Source organism: Rhinoraja longicauda, chromosome 32, assembly GCF_053455715.1.
Source record: "Rhinoraja longicauda isolate Sanriku21f chromosome 32, sRhiLon1.1, whole genome shotgun sequence".
Lineage (NCBI taxonomy): Eukaryota > Metazoa > Chordata > Chondrichthyes > Rajiformes > Arhynchobatidae > Rhinoraja > Rhinoraja longicauda.
The window spans coordinates 21,265,982-21,289,263 of record NC_135984.1 but is presented as its reverse complement, the minus strand read 5'-3'; the positions used below and the strand labels follow the sequence as shown (position 1 = coordinate 21,289,263).

The window sequence follows — 23,282 nt, the reverse complement described above, 5'->3', positions numbered from 1 at the left end:
CCTTTTCTCCAGAGATGCTGCCTGAGGTGCTGAATTACTCCAGCATTTTGTGTCTATCCTTCGTGTAGATCAGTATCTGCAGTCCTTTCCTGCATGAGAGAGTGTGAGGAGTCTCAGTGTGTTCACATTAGCCATATCTAGAGCAATGACAGTTCCTAAACCATGTGGTATGGTATCGAAGCATCTGGGGGAGGAAGGGCTGACAACCATCCCACATGCTCTCAGGTTAGAATATTGTTAATGGCCTGACATTCCTTGTGTTGGTCAGAAGGGACAGCAAGTCTTAGTCATGGATGTGTGTTTTCTGGAAATGACATTGTCAATTAAAAGCTGGAGTATTCTGCAGTATCAGATAGGTCATGTTTTGGTCGAAACATTAAATTGAACTCCTCTACGTTGTATATAAGAGAGCACATGAAACTATTCAGAAAAACTGCACAATGCGCTACTTATGAAACGATTAGTATTGATCCCTCAAGCAAAGTCACTCAATGTATTATCCAGCTGTGCATTCCATTGCCAGATAACCATTCATTCATCAAAGGGTTTTGCGGTCCACACTTCGAAAGTACCTCATTGGTGTAAAACCACTCTGCAGTGCTGAAATGGTGCTATATAAATTCAAGTTCTTTCCTTCAGAAGCCAAGAGATTCAGCGTGATGCCACTTGAGAGAGGATTCGGAGAACTAATGATATCTATAGATCCATCCCCAACAGGAGTCATAACCTTCAAAAGCAGAAAAGTAATTAAAAACACTAAAGTGAGGCTCTCATGAAAAACACTTGCATTTACCTCAAACCTCTTACAGACAGGATGGTGTCAAGGATTCGACAACCTATAAAGTGGTATTGTGTGGGAAAGAACTGCAGATGCTGGTTTAAACGGGAGATAGACACAAAAAGCTGGAGTAACTCCGCGTCAGGCAGCATCTCTGGAGAAAAGAAATTGGTGACATTTCAGGTCATACGTTCATAAGTGATACGAGCAGAATTGGGCCATTCAGCCCATCAAGTCTACTCTGTCATTCAATCGTGGCTGATCTATCTTTCCCTCTCAACCCCATTCTCCTGCCTTCTCCCGATAACCCCTGATACCCGCCGTGGGTCGAGACCCTTCTTCAGACCAAGAGGTGACGTTTCGGCTCGAGACCTTACTTCAGTCTGTATAAGAAGATAACTGCAGATGCTGGTACAAATCGAAGGTATTTATTCACAAAATGCTGGAGTAACTCAGCAGGTCAGGCAGCATCTCAGGAGAGAAGGAATGGGTGACGTTTCGGGTCGAGACCCTTCTTCAGACCCTTACTTCAGTCTGTTGTATCCCGGGAAGTGAAGATAGAGGTCACCCCCAGGATTGGGGATCAGAGCAAAGCAATGGGAAAGTGCTGGGTGCAGTATATTCTGTACCCAGATGAGAGTGCTTTCACCGTCAGAACTCTTTGTGCAGCTGGGGCTAAGCTCGTCCGAGCTCACAGTCTGAACAAGGACCTACTGGTCAATTTCAGGAAACTCTTGCCAGAAATGGTCAATTTGGATTGTCAATAATCCACTCAGTTTGACATTTTTCGCTCAGTGTGGATGAGGCCTCATTATTGAAACAGTCCATTACTCAGCCGTCAATGCACAAGCAACTTTCCTTGTCTAACAAATTGCCCATTTTATCCCACTCCCCAGGGAATCGCATTGTTGTCTACAATTGAGTGGTGACAGGCCCAATCATTTAGCTTTCCTTTAAGCGGATGGCTGTACATTAAAAACTTACCTCATTATACGGAACTAACCGTCAAACAAGCTCGTAGGATTTAATGCAGCTGAAACAGATGCAGAGCAAGGGATGACACCCAATAGGCAAAAGGTTAAGGCAATGTTCATCTTCAAATACCACACAAAATGATCCACAAACAACCTTTGACTGCATTTAACCTTTGTCTGCAGTGCTATAAAGTATCATACATTAAGTATTATCGTCAATGTTATGGATTTTTGCTATATGATGTCTTGGTGTGAGTAGGCCATATGTGGGAGGTGGGAGGCAGGTGTGTGGCTTTCTGAAACCTCTGTCCCAGCCTGTAACCACTGTAAAAAAAACCCTGGCCGCCAAGGATACAAGCCAGCTGACAAGGATACATTTCACTGACTATAGCCTTGTGTAATGAATCCCTTTAGACACCTGAACATCACCAAAAATAAGTCATTTTAATCCAAATGAATCTCTTTCCCATTCTATTTAAGAGGAACAAATTGCATCTAAGTAATGATTTTAATGAAGTCTGGCTATCCCTTGGTGTTTCACGGTGACGTGGTGCATTGGAGATATAGTCCTTGTTATGATGCAGGAATTGTGAATACACAGCATAATCCCAAAGATTCTTGTGCTGCACGGTGGCGCAGCGGTAGAGTTGATGCCTCACAGCTCAGAGATCCGGGTTCGATCCTGATTATGGTTGCTTATCTGTACGGAGTTTGTATGTTCCCCCCGTGACCACGTAGGTTTTCCCTAGGTGCTCCGATTTCCTCCCACACACCAAAGACATACGAGTTTGTAGATTAATTGGCTTTGGTAAAATTGTAAATTGTCCTTAATGTATAGGATAGTGCTGGTATATGGAGATTTCTGGTTGCCTGGACTCGGTGGGCCAAAGGGCCTGTTTAGAAACATAGAAAAAATAGGTGCAGGAGTAGGCTCTTAGAGCTCTTAAGGATAGCGGAGTGAGGGGGTATGGGGAGAAGGCAGGAACGGGGTACTGATTGAGAGTGATCAGCCATGATCGCATTGAATGGCGGTGCTGGCTCAAAGGGCTGAATGGCCTACTCCTGCACCTATTGTCTATTGTCTATTGTCTATAGGCCATTCGGCCCTTCGAGCCAGCACTGCCCTGTAATATGATCATGACTGATCATCTAAAATCAGTACCCCGTTCCTGCTTTATCCCCATATCCTTTGATTCCTTTTTCACCCTGAGCTAAATCTAACTGTCTCTTGAAAACATCCAGTGAATTGGCCTCCACTGCCTTCTGTGGCAGAGAATTCCAAAGATTCACAACTCTCTTCCGCACTGTATCTCTAAACTAAAACTAAACTAAACATGATAATAGGCAGATAACTTTCTACATTGATGTTGATGAAGGGAAGAATCTTAGCCAAGGCATTGGACAGGACCTTCATGAGTGTTAATGCATTTTCTCCTGCCTCATACAAATTACGTTAAACAAGATAATACATAACCGCAGTCATGAAACCCCTCATAAGTCTGTCGGATCCCTTGACTTGGTCCAATTTTTGACAGCTCAATAAAGGAGAAGTCAAAACCATTTTCTGTTTCTAGTTTGATATTAAAAATGAATAGGAGGCCAAGTCATTTTCTTCACTCAATTTCTCCCAGTGGGATACAAGTTTTCCCTCCTCGTTTCAACTAAACAATTATATCTTGAAGTTTATTCTTATGTTTTCTTCTTCCATGCTGCTTGAATGTCACTCTCTCAACAGGAGGGTGGGTCAGCGTGGCTGGATTGAATGCGTTTCTGACGTTCCATTATGGAAGCAGCTGGCATCCTGCTGCTGTTGATTTATCCTCTCCTCCGCCTGCCATTCACACCCTGCTTCCAAGTGAAATACTTTTGTTTGTTATTTGTGAAATTATGTAAAGGCTAATCCTGCCCTAATGTGCAGAAAGCTTTTCTAACAGGGCTGAAGAGGTTTTGTTTTGGGGGGGGGGGGGGGAGCGAAATGAGGCAGCGCACTTAACCCCTGAAAATGAGTATTTAGATTCCCCCCCACCTGTGCCAAGTACAAGAATAGCCACAAGTTTGCAACGCAAAATGAGCCCACTAACCTCTGGATTAAACACAAATGCATCCGCCATTTTGACCACCGTGGAACGGGCAGGACTGTAATTTAATTTGACTGTAATGTGATAACCGCTCATTGAAGAGTTTCAATCATGGTTTGAGGGTCTAACCCAGGAAGGATTCTGCCCCTGTGTGAATGCCAATGTACTGACACTGCAAATACTGCCCTTTTTACCTTTTGAGCGCGTTCACAGAGGTTGCCTCGTTGCAATTGGAGGACGTTTTGAGACGATTACTGCTAAACTGGTTACTTTTGAAGCAGAACTTTTGGTCGTTGCAGTTCATTAGCTGCATTAAGTGTCGCGCATTCAACAAGTACAATGGAGACTCGGGTGGAATCAACTGTGAAAGCACAGGAGCAATGGAATTGGCAGCAACCTGTAGCTGTTGAACAGACCAGGCAGTGATACTGCTGACAGCATGCGGGGCCTGCACAAAGGGCATGCAGCCTCCTCAATATGCTGGGACACCTTTGACTCCATCTGTCCCAGGACATTCTGACTTGCATGTAGGTGATTGGAGATGTGAGCTAGAACAGGATCTACTGCCCGTGAACACGTTTTGCTTGAAGACATGAAATTAGAGAGATACAGAACGGAAAGGATGGCTTCAGCCCACCGAGTCTACTGCCACGATCAAGCTTTACCTGATTCTAATCCAACTCATTTTATTCTTCCCCACATTCCATCATCTATCCCAACCACCACCACCCTAACTCCTTCCCCCCCCCCCCTCCCCACCCCACTCGTCTACACAATTTACAGTGGCCCGTTAATCTTCCAACCCATGCATTTTTGGGATGCGAGAGGGAAAGATTGATCAGCCATGATCGAATGGTGGAGTATACTCAATGGTCAGAATGGTCTAATTCTGCTCCTGTGACTTATGAAGCCAGTTCACCTGGAATAAATTCATCCGGTCACAGAGAGAGCGTGCACACTCTTCGCACAACAACACTGAAGGTTGGGATTGAACTTGGGACAGCAGCTCCAGGACCAGCAGCACCATGTGGCCATCATCCTCAGCTGCCCCACATCAGGATCAGTGCAGGACTCTTCAGGTGAGATCAGTAGGAGTTCACCTTTGGTTATGTACCTGTACATGCTGGAGGTAGCTTATTGTATGGGCTTCTCCATCAGCTTCACCTCAGATGACGAGGCCACTGGAACTGTTGTTCTGGCTGAATTCCCACAGGGATGTGGCGCGAGATCAGATACTCAGACTTAGGTAGTCAAAGCCAAAGATACTAGAGGACCAAGATGGACCACTCTATTGAAATTGCCTATACTGAAGTGTAGTACGCAAAGGAGCATAACGTCCGCCATTTTAGTAGGCAAAACCCACCGTTCACTATGCCTCTTGCAGTGATAGTCAGTGTTTTGGGGGAAAAGTATGTGTGATGATGCCATAAAAGTGCAGAATATATCTCATCTATCAATTCACAGATTTTTGTTATTTTTCTTCTTAAATGTTTCTGCAGGTTTCTGTCTACTAAAATGGCGCCGTGACGTACTACGGTTTTTAGGGTCGAGTGGTCTATCTTGTTCCTCTAGTATCTTTGGTCAAAGCAGCACACATAGAACAGCACAGGAGCACGCCCTCGTGCCAAACATGATGCCAAGTTGCACGAATCTCCTTTATATGCATGTGATACATGTCCCCCCCTGTCATGCTTGCAGTTATGCTGACCAAGCTTTTTCAGCCTGAAATGGTTTGGTGAACCGTCAGTACATTGCTCGCCATTGTTCCACAGTCTCTGAGTTCCATGTGTGGAAAATCACACAACAGTCAAAAAATAGGATTGTCACCAGCCAGAATATGGTCCTGAACAATTAAGTTTGCTCGTGCCCACACAGAAGTTACCATTCCAGAGTAACGCCTGTGGGAGCTTCTCCATGGTCTGTGTCTCTGCGAGTATCCTGGGCAGGAACAAGGACGTCAACACAAAGGCTTGCACCATCATGGACCTCTTGCTCGAGGTGAACTTGTCTGCTTTCTCTGCAAGAGCACACTGTCCAGATGGAGTCTTTGCAAGCACACATTCTTCCTTGCTACCTTGGAAGAGACGTGTCGGTCTGGAGGGACAACCTTCATGCCCAGCCGAGCAGGGCTTGGAGGGTCCCATGGTCTGCGGCACTGGCCTTGCAATGATGCCCCTGCTTCCACGCCCTGCTCACGTGATGTGCAAGGCAGCAGCGAAAACCCGTCTTTCCATCTTACCAGTCCTACCAAGATGTGAGGGTCAGTTCTAAAGTACTTTCAGTGAGAGACCTCTGAGGTCCTCCTGCAGTGCAGTGTTGGAGGTTGAGAAGGCCCTATGAGGGATGGAATACGAATTAGAACATACAAGATTAAAATGTTTATGCTTTGAACCATATATGTGACTAGTGATCAATTGACCAGGCACTTAATCCAGACAAGTCGAGGCAAAGTTTGAGCTAAGGCTGGATTCGATCTGCTGAACTGATGGCCATGCATTCTGGCATCCAGGTTCTCTCCAAAGCCACCTCCTGAATGATCATAGCTGTCTGACTTCGGAAGGAACGGCAATGGCTGTCTGCCTCAACTAGGAGATCTACAATCACGTGTTAGTTCTGCAGGAGAGAAAGAAACGAAAAGATTAATGAGTCTAATGACTTATTCGCATGGATGGATGGAAGTAGAACATTTATTGATTGTGGCAATGAGAGAGCGAGGCATGACAGTGCATAAAGATGAAGTTGAATGTCAGTGGCGCTGCAGAGATGAGAACGTGAGTAATTGCATAAATGGGGAGGTGTGTACCTGGATGATGAGGATGTGCGGGGATTGATGGGTTGATCGAGCGAGAGTGAGAGGCTTGGAACAATACACACTATTTGTCATTGTACTCACCTTTCCTGATGTGATGAGGTAATTAAACTGCTGGCGACATTGAGTCCGGGGGGGTCGAGCCCACACGCCTGCTACTGAGGCCAGTGGTCAGCTGCACAGAGCCCACAGCTGCTGTAGAGCCCACACGCCTGCTACTGAGGCCAGTGGTCAGCTGCACAGAGCCCACAGCTGCTGTTGAGCCCACACGCCTGCTACTGAGGCCAGTGGTCAGCTGCACCGAGCCCACAGCTGCTGTAGAGCCCACACGCCTGCTACTGAGGCCAGTGGTCAGCTGCACCGAGCCCACAGCTGCTGTAGAGCCCACACGCCTGCTACTGAGGCCAGTGGTCAGCTGCACATCCGTGGTCTGCCTTTCAGTTTCTTCCTTTCGTCAGCGGGAAAGAGAATGTCCCCGCAGGTCCTCGGAGCGCCCGGCTTAACGCCCAGCCAGGCATCATGGTGTCTGGGGGCAGTCTTGCCACATTCACTGCCTGTTTTCCTCTCCGTTTGCAAGGAGCAGGGTGGGAGCTAAAAGCAACACCAACAGCTTTGGGAAGAAAGACACAACATCCTCCCTGACGTTCATAAGTTGGAGGAGCAGAATTAGGCCATTCGGCCCATCAAGTCTACTCTGCCATTCAATCATGGCAGATCTGTCTTTCCCTCTCATCTCCATTCTCTTGCCTTCACCCCATAACCCCCCGACAATTGTACTAATCAAGAATCTATCAATTTCTACTATTGACTTGGCCTCCACAGTGGTAATAAATTCCACCGATTCACCACCCTCTGACGAAAGAAATCTCTCCTCAACTCCTTCCTAAAGGAATGTCCTTTAATTCTGAGGCTGTGGCCTCTAGTCCTAGACTCTCCCACTAGTGGAAGCATCTTCTACACATCCACTCTATCCAGGCCTTTCAATATTCGGTAAGTTTCAATGAGGTCCCACCCTGGAATGAACCAGATATATATATTTACAACAATCTGGTAGTTTCAAGTTCATCGTTACTACTTTTGTTCCAGATTTAAAAAAATATATTTGTGTTCCTTATTGCCATGGTGTGATTAAACTTAGACTCCCAACAGGCCTCAGTCCCAGTAACGTAACAAATTGGTATCCTCACTCTGATGGGTCTTATCAAAGAACCTCTTGATTTAAATCAGTCCCAAGTAACGTGCTGCTGAAAATACTGCTTTATTTGAAGAGTCCTTCCTGTTCTGAATGAACCATGCAAGATTTCTATGGTGCTCGGCTGGGCAGATGCGGAGTTGATGTTACCCTTGACTGGAGTGTCTACAACCAGCAGTCACTGCAAGGGATAAGCCAAGTGGTGCAGGGTGGAGAAGACTTATCTTCACCCAGAGGGTTTTGAACCTTTATAACTTTCCACCCAGGAGTGCAATTTACAACATTGTTGGGTATAAGCCAAAAACATAACAGTACTTGAACAGCCTGGTTTAAATGGATGTTGGCTCTGGAGCAAGTCTCATTCTATAGCTGGGGTACAATCTGGTCCCAAGCCTTCTGATATACTAGGTGACACAATGGTGCAGAGGTAAAGTTGCTGCCTTACAGCGCCAGAAACCTGAGTTTGATCCCGACTATGCATGTTGTCTGTATGGAGTTTATACGCTCTCCCTGTGACCATGTGGGTTTTCTCCAGGTGCTTTGGTCTCCTACCAGGCGCTCCAAGGACAGGTTCATAGGTTAATTGGCTTCGGTAAGTTGTAAAAAAAAAATTGTCTCTCGTATGTAGATAGCGTTAGTGTACGGGGTGATCGCTGGTCGCCATTGATTTGGAGGGCCAAAGGCCCTGTTTTGGCGAGGTATCTCTAAAGTCTCAAGGTGCTGTCAGCCATCGTTTGATATCATGTTGGATGGAAAATGGTGAGTATCTCAGGAAGGTGATGTGATAGATCGTCCGTCTGGTAGGCCTGACTTCAGCATGGTTGTGAATGCTTCAGTCTCGTCTTTACCACCTGCACGCTGTGACCCACCTTTGTTAAGATGGGGCGGTCTTTGAGCTTCCTCACCCTGTTTTGACTGTTTAATCTGGCGGGCATATCCATCAGGACCGGGCCAGCTTGGTCAGTGGCAGTGATCCCAAGACATTGCTGGTGATGGACACTGAAGTACCCCCAACCAGAAGACATTCCTTGACTTTTCTACTTTTGGATATCTTGGGAAAATAACTACAGACAAAGTCCCGCCCCCTCCCATGACATCAGTCTGAAGAAGGGTCTCGACCCGAAACGTCACCCATTCCTTCTCTCCTTAGATGCTGCCTGACCCGCTGAGTTTCTACTTTCAGATCCTCTTCCATCTTGTTGAACATGGAGAAGCACCAATTCCTCAGCTGGGCGAAGTGGTCACACAGAAGAGATTTCCTTATGACTGCTTCAATCTGAAGAAGGGGCCGGCCCAAAATATAATCTGTCCATTTCCTCCACAGATACTGCAAAACCCAGTGAGTTCCTCCAGCACTGTGTGTTTTGTGCAATAGATAGTCTGAAGAAGGGTCTCGACCCGAAACGGAGTCTGAAGAAGGGATTTTGCCCAAATTCGATGCCTTAGTTAATACCAGATGGTCTGTCTAATTTGATGTTCTTAACCTCATGATTATGACACAACTGAATGGCTTGCCTGGCCACGCCATGCAAGAGCGAGCCACGTTGCTGTGTTTAAATTCAGAACTAGGCAAGATTGCAGAAAGGTCAGAGATTTCCTACCCCTTTAGTGAATCAGGTAGGTGTGTACAATAGATCACTCAGCATCGTCATTACTTAGATGAGTTGATCTTTTTGTAAAGGCAGGATATAAATCCCATAGTTGCCTGGAGTTGCCACAGTGGATGTTGAATGTCTCTGGTTGTGTCTGTTTAACTCGTCTCGTAAGTCAAGTCAAGTTTATTTGTCACATACATATACAAGATGTGCAGTGAAATGAAAGTGGCAATGCCTGCGGATTGTGCTAAACTACAAAACAGAATAGAATTTTTTTTTTTAGAAAAAAACTGACCACCATCTTGAGGAAGTGCCGGGGTAGTGGCGGTGGAGGTAGATACGACAGTGGCATTTAAGAAGCTTTTGGACAGGCACATGGATATGCAGAGAATGGGGGGGAATGTGGATCTTGTGCAGGCAGAGGGGCTAGTTTAACTTGGCATTGTGTTTGGTGCGGACAATGCGGACCAAAATGTCTGTCCCTGTGGTGTACTGTTCGACATTCTACGTCCATAGTCTGCATGGCCGTTCGCTGTCTGACGCTGCTCTGAAGATGGATCGTGGAGCACAAGGACTACCTTCCACTTTATGCAGGTTTGCACTCCCAGCTGAGTGGAGATACGATGAGAGCTGAAGTACCAGGACAGTAGTGGAGAGCGTGAACGGTCTATTGAAGATCAGACTTCCGCTTAGTTTAGTTTAATTTAGTTTAGAGAAGCAGCACTGAAACAGGATCTTCAGTCCAATGAGTCCGTACCGACCAGCGATCCCCGTACACTAACACTATCCTACACACGAGGGACAATTTGCAATTTTCACTGAAGCCAATTAACCAACAAATCTGTACATCTTTGGGAGTATTGGAGGAAACCAGACCATCCTCAGAAAACCCAGGCGCTCACAGGGAGAACTTAAACTCTGTATGGACAACTGCCGTAGTCGGGATCGAACTCAAGTCTCTGGCGCTGTGAGGCAGCAACTCTACTGTTGCCCCTCACCTGATCAGCCAAGAGATGGCTCGCTGTCAATGGCTCTATTGGAATCATGTGTTGTCTTTCTGCTGACTGGTTAGCACGCAACAAAAGCTTTTCACTTTTGTCTGTTAAACTGGAGCCTCAGAGCCTGAGGGATGAGGCAGGGCCTGGAGAGCAGTAGGATGGGGAATGTCCTGCAGCTTCCACAGCCTCGTCTCCCAGCTGACCAGCAGAGACAAGCCTTGTCCACAAGCCAGGCCCAGGAGAGGATCCAGAGGAGGTTTACAAGAATGATCCCAGGAACGAATGGGTTAACTTATGATGAGCGTTTGACAGCACTGGGCCTGTACTCGCTGGAGTTTAGAAGAATGAAGGGGGACCGCATTGAAACGTACTGAATAGTGAAAGACTTGGATAGAGTTGATGTGGAGAGGATGTTTCCACTAGTGGGAGAGTCTTGGACTAGAGGTCACAGCCTCAGAATTATAGGACATTCCTTAAGGAAGGAGATGAGAAGGAATTTCTTCCGTGAGAGGATGGTGAATCTGTGGAATTTGCCACAGAAGTTTGTGGAGGCCAAGTCACTGGACATTTTTAAGGCAGAGATAGATAGATTCTTGATTAGTACAGGTGTCAGGGGTTATGGGGAGAAGGCAGGAGAATAGGGTGAAGAGGGAGAGAGAGATCAGCCTCTGGTGGAGTGACTAAATGGGCCAAATGGCCTAATTCTCTCCTATTATTTATGACATGGAATCAAAGATTGTCCTGATAAGAGGATAAAGAGATCTCTCTTTCCCCTCTCCCCCTCCATCTCCCCATTCCCACAAAAAGTCTGGAAAAAAATCATGCTTGTGAATGAAAACCAGGTTTCCTTTCTAAATTCTAATTATTATCAATACAGAGCAGCAATAAATAGGTGTGACAGCCTAGATCACACTCAATGATCTCTCATTCTGTTTTGCTGGTTCACATGCATTGCTGATAACACGAGTGAATGAATCCTTGATGCAATTACTTTGTTGCTATTTCCCATCACGAAAAGAACTCAGCCCTTCGCAGCACAAATGCTACGGTTCTCAGAGGACTCTCACTGTGCAGGTGGCAGTGATGGAGAGCGTTGAGGTTCCAGCTTGCAGTTCAATATCAGTGTCTAGTATTGACCACCGTGGCCAATGCAGCGGAGAGTGATGCACATCACAGTCTATCACTCAGATTGATGTGCAATGGGCTGGGAGAGGTACTGGGGAGAAGAGCTGATGGATTCAGCAATAAAAATACTTCACGGAACTGAGTGCGAGATTCATTTTTACGTTTGGTACCAACTATGTCAGTGTGGACATTGGAAAGGAAACATGGCTTTGGCACTAGAATTACCAATATCATTCTCTTAACAAATAAATTAACCTGTTGCAATAGCATGCACAAGTTCACAGCAATTAATTTTGACCAATTCCATCAATCTCTGCCACTTTCCATCCTCCTCTTGGAAGCCACTCAGACAACAGATAACAATGGCACAATGGCAGTAGAGTTGCTGCCTTACAGCGCCAGAGACCCAGCTTCGATCTTGACTACGGGTGCTGTCTGTACGGAGTTTGGACGTTCTTCCTGTGACCGAGTGGGTTTTCTCCAGGTACGTTGGTTTCCTCCCACATTCCAAAAATGAGCAGGCGTGTAGGTTATTTGGCATTGGTAAATGGTAAATTGTCCCCAGTGTGCAGGATAGTGGTAGCGCATGTGGGGATCGCTGGTCGGAGCAGAATCGGTGGGCCGGAGGGCCTGTTTCCAAGCTGTATCTCTAAAGTCTGAAGTAACATAGAGTAGGTATTTAATCGCACTATGCAGCCTTTGGAAGGTCGCAGTGGAGGGGCAGAGGCCAAATTATGACAATATGGAGGAGAAGATCAAGCAGTGGGGACTTAGGGTAGGCACAAACATCAGATATAACCAATCACTTATGTTCAAGTTATGATCAATCATTGCCACAATAACAGTATATGTAATGAAACCATCTCCTAATCATAAGCACTGCTGCAGTGAATCAATTCCTTTCTATCCGGAGAGCAACACTCGCTGATCAGTGGCATCAAGTTGACCTCAAGCTAACCACCTAGGAAAGTGTTAGCACTGTTATTGGGCGAGGAGTTACTGGGTAGGTGGTTGTGCCAACAGCTGGCACTCTAGCGAGCCATTTCCTGCTGCATTGGAATACATCACTCTCCTACATCTGAAGGCTTGACCTCCGTGCAGGCAACATGTCACGTATCAGGAGAGGATGAGCAGGAAAGAAAGAGGGAACAGGTGCGTGTTCCTGCGCACGTGTTTGAGGGAGAAAGCGGGAATTTCAGTGATCCAATGCTCACCTCCACAGAACTCACAAGGACATGAATTTGTGGAGTAGAAGCTAAGAACTGTAGATACTGGGTTTATAACAAACGTGGACGCAAAGTGCTGGAGTAACTCAGCAGGTCAGGCAGCATCTCTGGAGAAAACGGATAGGAGACATTTTGGGTCAGGACCCTTCTTCAGACCTGGATAGAGTGGATGTGGAGAGGATGTTTCCGTTTGTGGGAGTGTCTAGGACCAGAGGGCGCAGCCTCAGAATAAAAGGATGTACCTTTAGAGAGGAGATGAGGAGGAATTCCGTCAGCCAGAGGGTGGTGAATCTGTGGAATTCATTGCCACTTACAGCTGTGGAGGCCAAGTCATTCGGTAATTTTAAAGCGGAGATTGATAGGTTCTTGATTAATCAGGGTGTCAAAGGTTTCGGGGAGAAGGCAGGAGAATGGGTTTGAGAGGGAAAAACAGATCAGCCATAAATCGAATGGCAGAGCAGACGTGATGGGCCAAATGGCCTAATTCTGCTCCTATTTCTTATGATCTCTGGAGCCTCTGGAATAAAGGTGATCCGGAGGTGATGGAAGTCTGACAGTATTTTTAAAACAGCATAGTTCAGCCTAACCCTGGCCAGATATTACTGTCAAGGACCAACTCAAAGTGATGGTCCATTGGAGAGCACACGTGGATAAACAAATAGATTCAGAAATCAGACCTTTGGCGGTGGGGGAGGGGAAGGATATGGGAGTCATTGATTGGCAAGTCTAAAGGTATTTTAAGACTCAGGTCAGAGATTGAGTGCAGAGGGATTTCAGCTGCTGAAGATTCATTCAGAATCATAATCATGTCAGCGCCCAGCAGCCGAATCGCATTGACAGCTCAGCCCCATTGCGAAAGGTGAATGGGAAAGAGACTTTGGAAAGTTATTTGCAGTTTGGAGAGTTTCAGACAACCCCAAAAAAAAACAAAAAAAAGAGTTGATGGCCCAGCGTGGCCCAACGATGACCCGTCTCAGCGGATGAACGACGGTAAAACCGTAACGCACAAGGTGCTTGTGCGTAGAAACAAAATGGTGGAGTAACTCAGCGGGTCAGGCAGCATCTCTGGAGAGAAGGAATGGGTGACGATTGGGTCGAGACCCTTCTTCAGACAGATGGTTGTGACTCTGACTCAATTTCTGGTCTCCGACTGGAGGCCTGGGTTCGTATCCCACTTCTGACACCATGTTGTGATGGCCGTATAACAACAGAAGCCGAACACCTGGATAACGATCCAAAGACTTTATTAACTACATAGCAAGAACGACCTCACGCCTGCACGTTCCACTTACACTAACCCGAATCTCGCAAGCAGTGGTCACTCAAAAGCTAATGGGGCGTAACTACAAAAGCATGACACATACATGAGTCACACCATTACACTAATTTACATCATTGAACTCTGTTGACCACGGAACGATTTGGAATAATCCAAGAGGTAACAGCTGCAGTTCTGGAGTAACTCAGCGGGTCAGGCAGCATCTCTGGCCAACATGGGTAGGTGGCATTTCGGTTTCACAGTGAAATTATTTTCTTTGCATACAGTTCAGTAAAGTATTGGCATGCTCAAGTACAACTCCCAATTAGTAAACTACACAATGAATCCACAGACCGCATGCAAAGAGGCGCCAAGTTGTGGGTCCGGACCCAAATTGTCACCTCTCCAGGTTCTGCAGAGATGCTGCTCGATTTGTTGAGTTACTCCAATACTTTGTGCCTTTTTTTTTTGTAAACCGCCGTCTGCAGCTCCTTCTGTCTCGATATTTTGCATGCTTTGCTCAATATAACAAATACAGAAAGCTGAACTTATTTGAAAATCATTTCAACTGAATAACATCTTTACTCCAGGAAGGGGCTTGGTACGGGGCATTTTGTCACGCCAAGCCCTGGTGACAAATGCCCCAGAGTAAGCCGACCTGGGTGTCTCCATAGTGACAGACATTTGGATTACAATGTGCGCTCATCTTGGAAAACCATCAGCCTTTGACTTCTAACCTTCGGAATAGTAACGGGCTTTCAGATTGCAATCAGCCAATTTGCATGACACAGGCACACATCGATGTACGCGCCCCTGGTGTGTCTGTCAAATGCAGCCCGTCTATTAGCGGATTATAAAATATCGACGGCCCATGCAAATAGGAACCAAGGACAGCTAAACCAGGCTGCGGCTGACATGCCCGTTAAAGGAACTGCTCGTCTTGCTGGTTTCGGCAGCTTTGAAGCACGTATGGGGCAGTGAGGTGGCAGCCCGCAAAATACAGGAGACCACAGACTCTGAGCCGTGGAGAGTGTCGGCCCACTGATTTGGGGACTGATACGGACAGTGGGAATAAACCGTGACACCCTCCACCTTCCAAAACACCACAGATAGACTCAAAACGCTGGAGTAACTCAGCGGGACAGGCAGCATCTCTGGAGAGAGGGGGTGGGCGACATTTCGGGTCGAGGCCCTGAAGAATGTCTCGACCCGAAACGTCACCCACCCCCTTCTCTCCAGAGATGCTGCCTGTCCCGCAGAGTTACTCCAGCGTTTTGTGTCTACCTTCAGTTGAAACCAGCATCTGCAGTTCCTTCCCACACCTTCCAAAACACCAGCATGCTCAATGAGCAATCTCTCCGTGCCTCATTCCTCCAACACAGACCAGACAGAAATATGACTGAAGAGACCGTTAGCATTATGGAAGAGTTCAGAGGAGTAGAAAGGCTTCCGCTCACACCTTCACTAAAAGGAAATACAGGTAGGGATTCTCAAGAGAAAAGCAAATCACCCAGTAAGTGGCTAAAAATGGAGAGATTGTTCATACATTGGTTGAGGCAAATGGGAAAGGATATATTTGATGATAATACGGGAGAAAAGAATGGACAATTTGCTGATTGTCTGAGAAGAAATACGAGTCTCCTGTAATGCACATATTCCAAAATTGAATAATTGGGTCTAATGGCTTGATTCCATGTGTAAATCATGCAAGACATTACTACATCAAACAACTGGAGTGCAGATTATGATTGGGTTGTTGGGCAGGTGTAATCATAAGCAGATCCGTCCCACATCTTCCACCCAGCGCCAACCACAACAATGCCACTCGCTTTAAATTCCATCCCCAACCAGGTTTGACATCCTTCACCCCTTTTCCTTCCCTGATCGGACTCAGGTCCAGAGCAAAACACAAAAGTGCAGCAGGAACTCTGGAGGACAAGGGTAGAGTGGGACCCATCTTCAGACTGATTGGAGCAGGAAGGAGAAAGCCAGAAAGGAGGTGAGGTTGGGACAAAGCCCGACGAGTGATAGGTGGATAGGGGCTTGAGATAATAAGATGACAAAAGGGTGCAAGGACACAAGAGGAGCGAAAAATGAAGCCCGAGGAAGGGGACAGATACACGTCATCCAAAGTAGCTCTGCCCAATGGTAGTCATTGAGATCTTTGATCATCAGGGGGCGCAGTAGGCAGCACTGTGCTGCCTTCATTGGTATACACATGCACTCACACACCCATCCACACGTATGTATATTTTCAGTCCAACAGGGGGCGGTAGATAAAAGTCCCTCTCGAACACATTCCCCAAAATGACCAGAACAAATCGGAAAACCACCAGAGCCGAGGTCAATCAGTCGCCATTGAACAAGATAGCCCAATTAGAAATAATTAGCTTTTCAAAACAGATCATGTTACCTCCTTCACATCCAGTCTTCATTGAAACAGAGGCCAATTGAAACATAGCTCTATAGAACACCAAATAAATTCCCCACAAACTAACCTGCATCTCAGTGAACTTGGATCGTGTGAAGATGGTGCCGGGATCATTCCTGCACTTCAAAATAGTGATGTAGGCTGGACCTTTTACAATGGCCTGAAGCAATGGCTTAATTACATTGGTGTCAGTGGTTGCCTTTTCCAGAGGACCTAGAGAACTGCAGTCCCAATCTTTCCTCCTTCTCCCTGCTCCCATTGAGCAGAAGATACAGGGAAGTTTGAAAGCACGCACCACCAGACTCAGGAACAGCTTCTTCCCCACTGTTATCAAGTTTCTGAACAATCCTTCCATAGTCAGAACACTGTTTGATTCACCTCTACCCCATTGCAAACATTGGACGCTGTCTATGAAACTGATGCATTGCAATGCTGAGAACTGTATACTGCACTCTTTATTTCTCTCTTCAGTCTATCTATTGTACTTGACTTTGGTATATTCATGTATATTATATGATCTGACTGTATAGCCTGCAAAACAAATCTTGTCACTTTACCACAGTACATATAACAAACAACAAACTTAAACCCTCAAAATGTAACTTCAGCCCGTGTCACTCCGCACGCCAGGGTTTGACCTAAAATGACAAACGGCACCAACTGAGCCAGTCCGGTTGGCTTTCTAACACTGCATTAGTCCCCACCAGTCATTTAACCGGTACACGTCTCTACTTCAGTGCAGTGTCAATGAACAGCAAAGCCAGCTGAACTTTAATTAGAGGGGGGTCATCGAAAGACCGATACTCTCTACCACATTGAAGGTTAAGTCTTTCAGAATTAAAATGAACCCCTCCATCCCAGGGCTGAAAGGGCACTTTCAACATGAATACAGATCCATTTGTTTATAAACCGAGATATGTAGTACGCAAAGGAGTTACGCAAAACATTTTTTAAATACTGAAGATAGACACAAAGTGTTGGAGTAACTCAGCGGGTTAAGCAGCATTTCTGAAGAAAAAGGATTGGTGACCTTTCAGGTCGGAATCTTTCTCCATCCTTTTTTCTCCAGAGCTGCTGCCTGACCTGCTGCGTTTGTGTATCTTCGGTATAAACCAGCATTTGCATTTCCTTGCTACACATTTCTAAAATACTGGTTAGGCCCCAGCTGGGACACTGGTGCAGATTACTTCAGGAACAATGTCAAGACATTGAAGAGGAAGCGGATGAAGGGTGATACAAGGAACTGCAGATGCTGGAATCTTGACCAAAACACAGAGTGCTGGAGTAACTCAGTGGGTCAGGCTGCATCTGTGGAAGGAATGGACAGGTGATGTTTCGGGTCAGAAAAGATTAGATGCTGCCTGACCCGCTGAGTTACTGCAGCATTTTGTGCTTTGTTCCTAGAAGGGTACCAGAGCTCTGGAACATCTGAGAAATCCAGATAGTTATCCTTAGAGTGGAAAAGATTAAGGGCAGAACTGTTCAAAAGCTTGAAGATTTTGAGACACAAATAAAGAAAGAAAACACTTCTAAATTGTACAGGTTTATTCATTGACTGAAGAAACAGACATGACAGGAGGAAAATAAAATAATGTAGCAAGTTGCTAGGATGTGGAATGAATTGTTTGAGATGATGATGCCAGGCGATTTAATAGAATTTAAGGGAAATGTGGATGAATATTTGGAGAGCTTTAGGGAAAAGGGAAAAGCCAGAGAGGTAGTTGGATAAATCTTTCAAATGCCAGCAGAGGCACAATGGGCCAAATGGCCTCCTTGTGCACTATATTATTTGACAATTTTAGTCTATGACACTAAATTAGTTTTTCTCTGGGTAATGAAATTGTAAACGTGTTCTGAATAAGTAGGCGCACAATTTCTCATCATGCAGTGCAGAGAGTGTTTTCTCAAAGCAATCCCATTTTAGAAATTCTGAGCACATAATTCTGTTCCAAAGAAACATCCTCATTCTTTAACTCTGCTCTTTTGTTGAAGTTATACATCTGCCTTTTAGGAATTGCTTCGGTGACCACAATGGGTCCATCAGCTTCACCAGCCCTACCTTGAACTTTATCCGGCTACTCAGGCAACATCCTCCCACACGAGCCTTTGTATTGACATGGTTCTGTTGCAGAAGTTAAAACAAAGAGCAGATGGATGCAATTCCTGCTCTGTAACTGGGTAAGGGTGGTGAGGCTGGGAGCTGAAATCAGTTGGGTCTGCAATCATTGCAGGATAATTACTAAGACTTAGTTCATTCCTGATTGGGTTTTTTTTTTTCTTTCTGAGGCAAGTTACCTGTAGTCTCACAGAAGAAAAAAAATGTCCTCCAACACCTTTCCTAAAAGCTCGGTATACAAATGCAAACTGCAAGTTATGTAGAAGATAGACACTAAAATGCTGGAGTAACTCAGCAGGTCAGGCAGCATCTCTGGAGAGAAGGAATGGGTGACATTTCGGGTCGAGACCCTTCTTCAGACTGAGTTACTCTAACATTTTGTGTCTATCCTCGATTTAAACCAACATCTGCAGTTGCTTCATACAATGCAAGTTTTGTAGCTCTCTTCAAGCGTGGAGAAGTCAAACACAAATGCTCTCCCGATCCAGTGATCAGAGACACTCACTGATAGTCACTCAACAGCAATCAGGAGAGAATTGTAATAAATAACCCTGGTTAACGGTAACATCATTATCTCTGCCCTTGATTCCAATCCACCAATTTACCACACAACAGGATAAAACATTGAAATTTCTGGTCTGTGAGCCTCAGTACCAGACTAGGTCATCTATTAAATGACCAAACTATTAGATGATACTGGTTACAAATCCAAATTGCAAATTATGCTTTTCACCCACAGAGAAGCCAAGCTCAAATGATATTCTGATCTACTGATCATAGACTATTGAATGAAAGTCACTCAATAGCAATCAGGAGGGAATCTTATTAAACAATCCTGGCTAATGGTAACATTGCTATCTCCCCTCTTGATTCACATCAACCAATTTAGCACAGAATAGGGATTAAACATAGAAACTTCTGATCTGTCAATGGGCACAAAAGGTGATCAATTAAACTAACAAACTGCACATGAATCTGGTTTTCTTTTTGAAATCACTAATAATCTCCAAGAGAAAACCACATTTAATAAACCATGGAGCATTTTGCAAACATTCCACAGAGACGTGACCTGCAAAAGTGGACAACCCTTCAATGCAAAAGATTAAATATTACGGACAACAGTTTGTTTGGTGTAATTTTAATGTCACACACACACCACTGTGGAAAAGAACCTAGTCGGTTTCACCTCAAAATCATTCACTGAAATAAAATGAGAACTAACCCTTTGAGGGCAGGCAGCACCAGCAGTTCTTCATTGTGATCATTATCGCAAGATTAGGCGCTCAATTTATTCAAAGAATACAATTAGCAAAGATCTGCTCTTTGCATTTCTAATGCTCGGGGAATTATGTTTCCTAGGCTTGTTTTTATTCAGGTGGAGGGTTTGACGTTTTGTTTATTGAAGGTATCTGGGGAAGATTTTTTTTGGGGGAAAGAAGGCTGGTCATTAGCTCACACTCATAGAAGTACCCTGTTCTGACATTGTGAGGATTACATTGATGTAATGTGTTCAACACAAAGCACATAGAATTACATTGACTCAAAAAGAAAGCTGCAACACAGAGGAAGCCAGTTTGCCCTTCATGCTCTCAGCAGCCTAAGAAGAGCAAGTGCTCCTGACTGCACTTCCCAGCTCTTGGTCAATAGATAGGCTGGTCACAGCTCCTATCCATCTGTTTTTTGGTTTTCTTTCTGGCACTGTTTTAAAGAGTTAGTGCTAGGCACACAACACATGGTTAAAAAAAATGCCATCAATTCCCTTCCAATCCATTCATCAATTACCTTAAATCTATGTCCATTAGTTCTTGATCTCTATATTAGCCAAAAGAGATTTTTCATATGCATCATTTCCAGAGCCTTATTATTTTTTTTATACCTCAGTTAAATTTTCTTCACCCTCCTCTGTTCCAGTCTCGACAACCCTTTCTCGTAATTACAATCCTCCAGTCATCACACACTTTTTTTGCACACAGACTTCACACGCAGAAGCTGGTGTGTGCCAGTGTGCATGTGTTCTACACAAACTTGCTTCCACGTTTCTGCATTTAACCCTGTCAATATAATTTTTAATTCCATTCTGCTCTTAACTAAACTCCCATAAAATGCTTCTCCGCTCTCTCTTCCATCACACGTGAGCAGTAGCAAGTTTCAAGGTCACTTTTTTTGCGGGTCTTGCTCGAGGGAAGAATGTTGGTTGAGACATCTCCTTTGAAGATGGGGGCAAGTGGAGTAGAGGAAGGCAGGAGAAATAGTTGCCTGTCCCAGATTCAGTTAATGCACCGTGAAAATATTCAACTCTCAATACCTCTACTCACACTTGCATTTATTTCGCAAGCCTTCACTTGAGCTTGCACCACCCTTTTAAAGTGGACATCATTACAAATCTCAGGAGTGTTCGAGGAGATGGCTGCAGGGTGGGGTGGCATGTCTAAACAGGTTTACTCTGTGTCAGAGAAGACATTACAATCACTCAGTCCTTTACTTATTCATTTTCTCAGATACACCTCCCCGACTGACCTTTCATTTTTTATTTAAATTTCAAATAAACTATTTCTAATTTTTTTTAAATACATAGAAAACAAATAACCGTGCAAAAATAAAAACTCAATGCATTCCTAGTGTTTATACATTCAATATTGCTAGTCAATACTCAGTAGTGTCTTTACACAAAACACATTTGCCACTCATGTGGCCCCCTTAGGTGATGTACCTTCCCTTATTTGAGGGGTGTTCCCACCAGACTCGGCCTCCTCAATGTCCAGCAGCTGAAGGACCCTAGACTGTGGTAACAGTCTAAAAGAATATACACTAAATGCACTGATCATGACATCTTCCACTCTCCCTTCCAGTGGGAAGGCAAGGTGCCCTTTAAGTCAGGGAGAGCAAATCTACTTCCACAAGGAAAATCTGTCCTATTGATCCAACAAAAATGTCAGCAGTCCCTCAACTCCCAACCATGAGGGTATGTGGGGTTAAAATAAGATATAAATTGGCGTGATTATAATCCGTCAGACTTGCAACCAGGATACTAATGTAGAGAAAGAGTCCTTTAAGCAGGTCACAATCACTCCACTTGGTGGTCTCACACCATATGCCCTGTAATGGCTAACCACTCAAATGCTCATGAACTATAAATTAAATGGATTCCTTCTGTAATATTTGCAGTCTAACATTGTTAAATATCGCATCTTTCAAAAAAAAATATTATTTTAAGAATTATTCATGAAAGGCTAGAAATTGATTTGTAATTATATCTTTATTACCGAGGTTTAATACTGAGATAATTCTTATTCCGGAAAAATAATCTGTGCAATAAAATATTAATAAGGATTTCACAGCAATAAAAAGGTTTTATGATAGCAGTTGTTGTAACATCTCGGTCCAGGAACCAAAGCAAAGAGCGCTATAATATCAAACATAAATTCATTTTTTAATTAAATTCAAGATGAATTTTGCGAAGACAGTTAAAATATAGCTAGATTAACGTTGTAAAAACTTTCTCTATCTTTCAATCGACAGTGTTCAGATCCTGTAATGCTAAACTTTGTTAAACCACCGACTCTTTAGACCAACTTCGGAGCACTATCTTATTTTAAGGCAATATATGTACACGTTAAACATTCCTCTCCAGACCGGACAGCTTCGTGCAACATGGTTTTTTAAAATCACAAACTCACCGTTGACATAAGTCAGGTTCCCACCGTCCGTGACGTTTTCTCCGAAGGTGGACAGGCTGGTATTGTAGAGGTAGAGCGGGTCGGTCGAGTTAGCTGAATCTGCGGAGATTGAATCCGCAAAAAGATTCATTTGCAGGAGGGTTTTCAAGAGGTATCTGAGCATCATGGTCACACATTAGCTTGTGATTTTCTTTTTTAAAGTTGTTGTTTCTTTGGAATAAAGGAAATGTTGTGAGTGGACAGCTCAGTGGAGGTCTGGAATGTCTTCAGTGATTGTTCAAATAACTTCAGTCTGTGCTGTCTATGTGCAACCCTTCAACTCGCCGAGGTTAGCACAGTCTGATGGGCTTTTCACTCTGCGCTCTCTCTCTCTCTCTCTCTCTCTCTCTGCGTGTCTCTCTTCCTGTGAGTGTATGATCGGGATCCCTCGGGGAGGGAAGTAGAAACCAGGTGCTTGCACCAATAAATGTTTAATTATGAGATTAATAAGGCTCCCGGGAGAGGAGAGGAGAGGAGAGGAGAGGGGGGAGGAGGGAGGAGGGAAAGAGCCGAGAGTCACGCACCACACATTGATAACTCAGCCTGCTGGGCAACGAGAGAGGGGCAAGGATAAAAGGAAGCTCCAAGCACAGATTTCAGTTTAATGAGAGGACGGGGCAGGCTGAAGAGATTGTGTGTGTGTGTGTTACTGCTGCAAACTTTCATTCGTCTCCACGCCAAGACGATGCAAAGGAACCTTCTCTCAAGACAGAGGCGGCGATGGCTTTTTATTGCAACTTCTCTTTCCCCCAAATCAGCACTCTGCTTTATTCTAAAGGACATTTGCCTTTCTAAAAAAAATATATAACAAAAGCGAAGGCAGGCGTGGAGTAAATCGTGCCCGCTCTCATACTCAGTAATTGTGAATCTTTTTTATCCTCTGCTATTTGCATATTATTCAATGCACCCTTCACATCTCCCTTAATTGCATTTCATACCCACATGTCCACGTACCGCACTGCATCTTAACCCTTTCCAGGGTAAAT

The 23,282-nt window shown here is 44.8% G+C and overlaps 1 protein-coding gene across 1 annotated transcript in view; it reads right to left on the bottom strand.

Moving 5' to 3' along the window:
• The window catches only part of robo3 (roundabout, axon guidance receptor, homolog 3 (Drosophila)), a 560,989-nt gene extending 538,219 nt beyond the window's left edge, over nt 1-22,770 (bottom strand). Inside the window, 1 exon segment of the mRNA XM_078426827.1 lies at nt 22,258-22,770. Coding sequence (XP_078282953.1) covers nt 22,258-22,423 — 166 coding nt within the window. The 5' untranslated portion in view covers nt 22,424-22,770.
• Nucleotides 22,771-23,282: the final 512 nt, after the last annotated feature.